This window comes from Pristiophorus japonicus, unplaced genomic scaffold (assembly GCF_044704955.1).
Source record: "Pristiophorus japonicus isolate sPriJap1 unplaced genomic scaffold, sPriJap1.hap1 HAP1_SCAFFOLD_4164, whole genome shotgun sequence".
NCBI lineage: Eukaryota > Metazoa > Chordata > Chondrichthyes > Pristiophoridae > Pristiophorus > Pristiophorus japonicus.
In genome coordinates, this window is record NW_027254052.1 from 1 (window position 1) to 9,655 (window position 9,655).

A 9,655-nucleotide genomic window follows, 5' to 3' on the forward strand; every position below is an offset into this window, starting at 1 on the left:
GGGAGGGAGGAGGGAGGAGGAGAGAGGAGGAGGGAGGGAGAGAGGAGGAGGGAGGGAGAGAGAGAGGAGGGAGGGAGAGAGGAGGGAGGAGGGAGGGAGGAGGGAGGGAGGGAGGGGGAGGGAGGGAGGGAGGGAGGAGGCGATTGTTGGGGAGGTGAATCGTACTTTGCTGCTTGAGCCGGAGTTCCACGGCTGGGTCGCTTGCTTTCTCTTTCTTTCCCTCCTGTAACTGTTTCTCCTTGTCCTTCTCCAGCTGGTATTGCAGCAGCTGTTTCTCAGCCTGCCTGTAAATACGCAGCAGTCGGCAGCACAGAATCTGATGGAGCCGCAGGAAAAAGTACCAGTTATTATTGACGAAGAAGAGGTTGTAGACATCGTCCAGGTTCTTCTGGTATTCGGCCACCTGATCACGCAGGTCCATCCGCTCTTCGGCCAGGCTGCTCTGCGGAGATGCCGAGCCCCTCGGGCCCGGGTCGCGCTGTTGCCCACCCCATGTCGCGGACCGCTCTCCATCTCCTCATCCGTCGAATCCTCCGACTCGCTCAGCTCACCGCGCTGTGAAAAGAACAAGTCCGGGACAAAGTGGTAGATGATGCGCTTGATGTGATCCTTGTCCTCCTTCTGGATGGTGGGCTGCCGCTTCACGTGGTAAATGATCAGAGACGCAGCGTCCTCCATGATCTGCTTATCCTCGTACACGAACATCAGGTGCGCCCGTGACCCCTGGGCACCCTCCTCAGAGTTCTGCTCCTGGCGCTGAACCAACAGAGAAAGTGTTAACGCCCGCGTTCTAACATTGGACCAGACCGAAAACACAGTCCCAGCACTGACCGACCCTAACCTGCTTAAAGTCCCAGTACTGACCGACCCTAACCTGCTTAAAGTCCCAGCACTGACCGACCCTAACCTGCTTAAAGTCCCAGCACTGACCGACCCTAACCTGCTTAAAGTCCCAGCACTGAGTGACCCTAACCTACTTACAGTCCCAGCACTGACCGACCCTAACCTGCTTACAGTCCCAGCACTGAGACCTAACCTGCTTAAAGTCCCAGCACTGACCGACCCTAACCTGCTTACAGTCCCAGCACTGACCGACCCTAACCTCCTTACAGTCCCAGCACTGACACCCCTTGAACCTACTTACAGTCCCAGCACTGACTGACCCTAACCTCCTCACAGTCCCAGCACTGACCGACCCTAACCTGCTTACAGTCCCAGCACTGACCGACCCTAACCTGCTTACAGTCCCAGCACTGACCGACCCTAACCTGCTTACAGTTCCAGCACTGACTGACCCTAACCTCCTTACAGTCCCAGCACTGACTGACCCTAACCTCCTTCACAGTCCCAGCACTGACCGACCCTAACCTCCTTACAGTCCCAGCACTGACTGACCCTAACCTGCTTACAGTCCCAGCACTGACCGACCCTAACCTGCTTAAAGTCCCAGCACTGACCGACCCTAACCTGCTTACAGTCCCAGCACTGAGTGACCCTAACCTGCTTACAGTCCCAGCACTGACCGACCCTAACCTGCTTACAGTCCCAGCACTGACCGACCCTAACCTGCTTACAGTCCCAGCACTGACCGACCCTAACCTGCTTACAGTCCCAGCACTGACCGACCCTAACCTGCTTACAGTCCCAGCACTGACCGACCCTAACCTGCTTACAGTCCCAGCATTGAGTGACCCTAACCTGCTTACAGTCCCAGCACTGACCGACCCTAACCTGCTTACAGTCCCAGCACTGAGTGACCCTAACCTGCTTACAGTCCTAGCACTGACCGACCCTAACCTGCTTACAGTCCCAGCACTGACCGACCCTAACCTGCTTACAGTCCCAGCACTGACTGACCCTAACCTGCTTACAGTCCCAGCACTGACTGACCCTAACCTACTTACAGTCCCAGCACTAACTGACCCTAACCTACTTACAGTCCCAGCACTGACTGACCCTAACCTACTTACAGTCCCAGCACTGACCGACCCTAACCTACTTACAGTCCCAGCATTGACTGACCCTAACCTGCTTACAGTCCCAGCACTGACTGACCCTAACCTACTTACAGTCCCAGCACTAACTGACCCTAACCTACTTACAGTCCCAGCACTAACTGACCCTAACCTGCTTACAGTTCCAGCACTGACCGACCCTAACCTACTTACAGTCCCAGCATTGACTGACCCTAACCTGCTTACAGTCCCAGCACTGACTGACCCTAACCTGCTTACAGTTACAAGAATCATTCCTCCAGTGGAAATTGTTTTTAAACTGTAAATCAGAAATAAAACAACGAGGTGCCCCCCTCCCACCTCAGGTGCTGCCGTCAAACTCTCCCTCGCCACTCAGTCTCCTCCCTCGACCAGAACATTGGTCCTGAAACAGGCTCCAGCAGTGAGAAATTAAAAATACTTAAACCAGACAGACAGACGGGTCCTTACAGGGTCAGCACCATTAGCAGAGGGCTGTCCCTGGCCTTCTTAATGAGGCTCGCGGCCAGTAAATTGAACAGTCCCGCCCCAGGGGCAGTTTACAACTCGCCCGACATCCAATAAGCTGAAGCCTGTTGCTGGGGAAATGGCGGGTTACCTCATCGTAAACGCTCTCGATCTCATTCAGCAGGCTCTTGGAGCGCAGTGCCTTGGTATCGTTCTGCTTGAAGTTGACGCCCTGGTGATCCAGTGATTTCAGGTAGGATTTCTCGTACTGCTCCCGCCAGATCTTGTTGTAGCCTTGCTGTGCCTCCCGCCACTCCTCTTCCTTGGCTTTCAATCTGCAACAGATCAAACTTGACAAAACTTCCCAATCTGCAACTCGGCTGCAGACTGCAGGCTCGGTTCTGAGGGGTAACTCTGGGCACAAGCAGCGAGTCCCTGATACTGCCGGGCTCTCCCTCAGTGTTTGCACCGACCCGAACCCCAGTGTCCCAGTGTTCACCCCCCCCCACCCCGGCACTGAACATCCGCCCCCATACCCCTCGACACTGGGCACTGAACCCACACCCACAGCCCCCCCTCCTACCCCACCGAAACCCTGCTCCAGCACCGAGTCCCCTACCACCCCCCGGCCCCGCAACACCCCCCGAGCTCCCCCGCTACCGCAGCCCCCCCCCACCATCCCCGCAACACCCCGCCACCCCCCCCGAACCCCTGCAACCCCCCCCACCGAACCCCCCCGCCCCCGCAACACCCCTCCTGAACCCCCGCAACACTCCCCCGAACCCCCTCACCCCCTCCCCGAATCAACCCCCCAGCCACCGCAACACCCCCGAAACCCCCCCCACCGCTGATCCCCGCCCGTCCCTGCAGCACCCCGCGAAATCCCCTATCCCCGCAACACCACCCAAATCCCTACCGCCGCCGAACCCCTGCAACACCCCCTGAACCCTCCCGAACCCCTGCAACACCCCCTGAACCCTCCCGAACCCCTGCAACACCCCCTGAACCCTCCCGAACCCCTGCAACACCCCCTGAACCCTCCCGAACCTCTGCACCGCCCCTACAATCACCACCACTCCGGCACCAACCCAGGAATAAGCAGACTAGCCCCCGGAGCCCCCCCCCCCCCCCACTCAAACTCCCTGCCCCAATCTCCTCCTTCACCCCCCCCCCCCCCCACCCGCCCAACCCCGAATCCCTCCACCTCGAATGAAACAGATTAAGGGCATCGCTCTGAGTGAGCGAGTACAGGTACAATTGGCCCAAACGGACTCTTTCTGTGCTCCAACTTTCGAGGATTCTGGAGAGTCCTGAAGGTTTGAGTGATGGCGCAGCCATGCTGGGATGTCCCGCCCTGTTAATGCTCACCGTTTCAGCACCACAGGTACAGCAGTTGCCGGACTTTTCTTGAGTCCATCGATTATTTCTCCTGCTTTATCCCCATAGATACGGTAGATGGCTCTGCGGTGAATGACCTCCGATGTCCCTCCCAGGCAATTATCCAGACGATATTTATCCTGATCCTCCGGAGACATCCGAGTCAGTTTCTTCTGCATGCTCTCGAGCACACGGATTGTGGCGAGATTGGTTTCCAGGACAACGTCAAGCTGTTTGTAAAGCAGCCCAGAATTAGATATCCAATTACTAATTGCAGCAGAGTAACCACGGCAATCCCTCTGCAAACCCAATTCCAGAGTAACCATGACAACCTACCTTCCCCCCAAACCCAATCCCAAAGCAGGAAAGGCACCCCCTCCCCTATCAGGTGCCAGCACTAGCTCTGGTGCCGGCAGCGTGGGTATAATGGGGGGATTTTCATATAGATTGGGATAAGCAGACTAGCACCTGTCAGAGAGGTAGTGAATTTCTTGAATGTGTCTGGGATAGTTTCCTCTATCCCAGCAGCATGGAGGCCCCGAGCTGCGAGGGAACATCAGCGGCAGGTCGGGGCCATAAAAGGAGCGGCGCGAGCGAGTACAGGAGGGCGACGGCTGTGAAGAGTGACGTCATCAAGATCCAGGCCGGTGATTGGAGCGTGGGCAGATACAGCAGGAGCGGCAAGGTCAGGGCAAAGAAGCGGCGAGAGATTGTCGAGGGACGTGATCAGGGCCCAGGGCAGGCAAGAGTTCAGAGCCAGGGGCCCACCCACACTGCGATATGCGTGCGCACTAGGTCCGTGCAGCAGAGCTGGTCTCCAGTCTTCCTGGTTAATCCTTGCCACTGGACCAAGACCTGGCTCTGTCAAGCCCGCGTGGTGGCTGGTGTGCAACGGCCACCACACGGTAAAAAAATCCACGCACAGGCATCCTTTAGGATGTAGTTCGGGTCCTTCATTGAAACACCTGTGAACTCATCCCTTTTGGCATGGAAGCAAGTCATCCTCGCTTCGAGGGACCGCCTATGATGATCCTAGAGGCAACAAGGGGGCAAGCCATATTAGATTGAGCAATGAGTAATGAGCCAGATTTAGTTAACAGTCTAACTGCGTGAACATTTATCCAATAGCAATCGAGTTCAACGTAGCATTTAAAAGGGAGAAACATGAAACAGCGACTGAGATTCTAGATTGGGGTGAGGCCGACTTCAATGGGACCCAATAAACTGGGCAAATCGGTTCATGGGGAAAACAGATAATCAGTGGGAGATGTTAGAAAAATAATATAATGTGATACAGAACCGGTTTATACCCATGAGGGTCAAGAGCTCTACTTGCCAAAAAAACAGCCACAGACGACTGGAGGTGAGGGACAGTGTAAAACTAACAGAAAAAGCAACAGAAATGCAAACAGTAGCAGAGATCCTGGCGAATGGGAAAGATACACAGAACAGCAAAGAGTCACAAAACAGACAGTAAGAACGACACAAAGGGAGTCAGAAAAGAAACTCGCAAGGGATGTCAAAAATCAATACAAAGAATTTTTATAGTTACATTAGGAAAAAGGGTAGTCAGAGCAAGATCGGCCCCTTAAAAACTGAAAGCGGTGATATTGTCAATGATAATATGGAAATGGCAGACCATGTTGAATAATTACTTTGTGTCAGTATGTAAGTAGAACAAGAGGATAGTATGCCGGAAATCCCAAGGAAACTAATATTGAATCGGAGACAGGGACTCAATAAAGTTAACGCAAGTAAAATAACAGTGATGAAGAAAATAATGGCACTAAAGAGTGACAAATCGCCAGTGCCAGATGGTTTCCATCATAGAAACATAAAAAATAGGTGCAGGAGTAGGCCATTCGGCCCTTCGAGTCTGCACCACCATTCACTATCATGGCTGATCATTCCCTCAGTACCCCTTTCCTGCTTTCTCTCCATACCCCTTGATCCCCTTAGCCGTAAGGGCCATATCTAACTCCCTCTTGAATATATCCAATGAACTGGCATCAACAACTCTCTGCAGTAGGGAATTCCACAGGTTAACAACTCTGAGTGAAGAAGTTTCTCCTCATCTCAGTCCTAAATGACCTGCCCCTTATCCTAAGACTATGTCCCCTGGTTCTGGACTTCCCAACATCGGGAACATTCTTCCTGCATCTAACCTGTCCAGTCCTGTCAGAATTTTATATGTTTCTATGAGATCCCCTCACATTCTTCTAAACTCCAGTGAATAAAGGCCCAGTTGATCCAGTCTCTCCTCATATCTCAGTCCTGCCATCCCAGGAATCAGTCTGGTGAACCTTCGCTGCACTCCCTCAATAGCAAGAACGTCCTTCCTCAGATTAGGAGACCAAATATTCCAGGTGAGGCCTCACCAAGGCCCTCTACAACTGCAATAAGACCTCCCTGCTCCTATACTCAAATCCCTTAGCTATGAAGGCCAACATACATTTGCCTTCTTCACCGCCTGTTGTACCTGCATGCCAACTTTCAATGACCGATGAACCATGACACCCAGGTCTCGTTGTACCTCCCCTTTTCCTAATCTGCCGCCATTCAGATAATATTCTGCCCTCATGTTTTTGCCCCCAAAGTGGATAAACTCACTTTTATCCACATTATACTCAATCTGCCATGCATTTGCCCACTCACCTAACCTGTCCAAGTCACCCTGCAGCCTCTTAGCGTCACAGGGGTTTAAAGGAAGTAGGTGAGACATTGCAGATGCCCGAACTATAATCTTCCAAAAAAGTGAAATTAGAAAACACTTCTACACACAAAGGGTGATAGAAATTTAGAACTCTCTTCCGCAAACGGCAATTGCTGCTAGACCAATTGTTAATTTTAAATGTGAGATTGATAAGACTTTTGTTAGATTTTGGAACAGGCTCGAGGGGCTCAATGCCCTGCTCCTGTTCCTATGATCCTAAGCCTGAAACATTAATTCAGTCCACAGATGCTATGCCTGGCTTGATGAGTGTTTGCAGCCCGTTGTGTCTTTGAAAGCCAGCTCATTACCTCGAACCTCTCGTCCTCACAGCGGTGAAGCTGCTCCTCATACGGGGTCTTCTTGGAGCTGACAAAGGTGGAATCTTCCGACCAAGAGGGGAATGAGACCCAGGTGTCATTGAGAACCTAAACAGAGAATGTGAAACAGGAACACATAAATCCGAGGTGGAATCGGTGAAGACTGACGGGTGCCTGGCGATATCGGTGGGCTCAAGGACGATGGGAAAGATGGTGGAAAAGTGAATGAAATTACTAACAAAAAGGAACTCAAGTAACAAGATTTTCAGCGTTCAAACCGGGTGCGGGGTGCACGCCGGGTGCGAGCTGTACGCCGGGTGTACGCCGGGTGTACGCTGTACGCCGGGTGCGAGCTGTACACTGGGTGCACGCCGGGTGCGAGCTGTACGCCGGGTGCACGCCGGGTGCGAGCTGTACGCCGGGTGCACGCCGGGTGCGAGCTGTACGCCGGGTGCACGCCGGGTGCGAGCTGTACGCCGGGTGCACGCCGGGTGCGAGCTGTACGCCGGGTGCACGCCGGGTGCGAGCTGTACGCCGGGTGCACGCCGGGTGCGAGCTGTACGCCGGGTGCACGCCGGGTGCGAGCTGTACGCCGGGTGCACGCCGGGTGCGAGCTGTACGCCGGGTGCACGCCGGGTGCGAGCTGTACGCCGGGTGCACGCCGGGTGCGAGCTGTACACTGGGTGCACGCCGGGTGCGAGCTGTACACTGGGTGCACGCCGGGTGCGAGCTGTACACTGGGTGCACGCCGGGTGCGAGCTGTACACTGGGTGCACGCCGGGTGCGAGCTGTACACTGGGTGCACGCCGGGTGCGAGCTGTACACTGGGTGTACGCCGGGTGTGAGCTGTACGCTGGGTGCACGCCGGGTGGGAGAGGGAGCGATGTGCCCGGGGCAAGTGTTGTTCCACATCCAGAAACGTCACCGCTTCAGCTTCCCGAGCGAGAACAAGAGCCGCCATCGCAGGAATTCAGCCTTCAGCAGCATGGCTTCCGCCCTGGGTATTTCAAACACTGAGAACGGAGACTTAGAGACAAAACAGAGCCGCAGAGATTCTTTAATTCAGGGCACTTATTAAATAAACTGAAATATAAATGGTCCTGGGCATCGGGAATTTAGGTTTTAAGGAAAGGTGAAAGAAGTTGGGAGATCCTGAAGGGGATGGGCAAACTGGGGATACACATTAAAGAGGACAGATTAGGAGTGAGAGAGGAGTCAGGAGATCTTTCACCCAGAGGAGAATGGAGTTGTGCATCACACTCCTGTAATACCCTCACACCCATCTGTTACATGCTCCTCATTTTAAAGTACCTCTAGTTTCAATACATCGATAAAAGCACAAACACTGGGTTTGCGCCAGTCTGTGGAACTGCCCGTACCTCCTTGCAGACTGCAGTCCGCCCGCTGCACTTCGGTTGCTGGTAGGTTTGGGCAGTGCTCTGTAACTGGAGCCCAGCCTCTTACACGAGGCATAGTCGATCTCCCGGGCGATTCCATCCACCGGACGGTCTCTCTGCAATGGCTGTGTGAGGGAGAGCTCCCGCTGGCCCAGGAACGACTTGAAACGTGCAAAAAGCTCAGGAAACTTCCTGTTTGAGTGAGAGACAGAGGCAGAGAGAGGGAGGGAGGGCGGGGAGAGAGAGAGGGGGAGAGGTCGAGGGAGGGGGGGAGGGGGGAGGGGGACGGAGAGAGAGAGAGAGGGGGACGGAGAGAGAGAGAGAGGGGGACGGAGAGAGAGAGAGGGGGACGGAGAGAGAGAGAGAGGGGGACGGAGAGAGAGAGAGAGGGGACGGAGAGAGAGAGAGAGGGGGACGGAGAGAGAGAGAGAGAGGGGGACGGAGAGAGAGAGAGAGGGGGACGGAGAGAGAGAGAGAGGGGGACGGAGAGAGAGAGAGAGGGACGGAGAGAGAGAGAGAGGGGGACGGAGAGAGAGAGAGAGGGGGACGGAGAGAGAGAGAGAGGGGGACGGAGAGAGAGAGAGAGGGGGACGGAGAGAGAGAGAGAGGGGGACGGAGAGAGAGGGAGAGGGGGACGGAGAGAGAGAGAGAGGGGGACGGAGAGAGAGAGAGAGGGGGACGGAGAGAGAGAGAGAGGGGGACGGAGAGAGAGAGGAGAGGGGGACGGAGAGAGAGAGAGAGGGGGACGGAGAGAGAGAGAGAGGGGACGGAGAGAGAGAGAGAGGGGGACGGGAGAGAGAGAGAGGGGGACGGAGAGAGAGAGAGAGGGGGACGGAGAAGAGAGAGAGGGGGACGGAGAGAGAGAGAGAGGGGGACGGAGAGAGAGAGAGAGGGGGACGGAGAGAGAGAGAGAGGGGGACGGAGAGAGAGAGAGAGGGGGACGGAGAGAGAGAGAGAGGGGGACGGAGAGAGAGAGAGAGGGGGACGGAGAGAGAGAGAGAGGGGACGGAGAGAGAGAGAGAGGGGGACGGAGAGAGAGAGAGAGGGGGCGGAGAGAGAGAGAGAGGGGGACGGAGAGAGAGAGAGAGGGGACGGAGAGAGAGAGAGAGGGGGACGGAGAGAGAGAGAGAGGGGGACGGAGAGAGAGAGAGAGGGGGAGGAGAGAGAGAGAGGGGACGGAGAGAGAGAGAGAGGGGGACGGAGAGAGAGAGAGAGGGGGACGGAGAGAGAGAGAGAGGGGGGACGGAGAGAGAGAGAGAGAGGGGGACGGAGAGAGAGAGAGAGAGGGGGACGGAGGAGAGAGAGAGTGGGGGGGACGGAGGAGAGAGAGAGGGGGTCCGACGTAGAGTGAGAGAGCGGGGGACGGAGCATGAGAGAGAGTGGGGGGAAGGAGAGAGAGAGAGAGGGGAC

At 55.4% G+C, this 9,655-nt stretch overlaps 1 protein-coding gene across 1 annotated transcript; it reads right to left on the bottom strand.

Moving 5' to 3' along the window:
- Positions 1 to 141: 141 nt before the first annotated feature.
- LOC139250730 (paired amphipathic helix protein Sin3b-like) lies at positions 142 to 8,437 on the bottom strand (the record flags this gene model as incomplete). Its single annotated transcript, XM_070873098.1, is given in 7 exon segments — positions 142 to 474; positions 477 to 756; positions 2,593 to 2,776; positions 3,810 to 4,048; positions 6,840 to 6,956; positions 8,228 to 8,277; positions 8,280 to 8,437. Coding segments are annotated over 7 exon segments (1,361 nt in total), but the record flags the coding sequence as incomplete, so codon positions are not given.
- Positions 8,438 to 9,655: the final 1,218 nt, after the last annotated feature.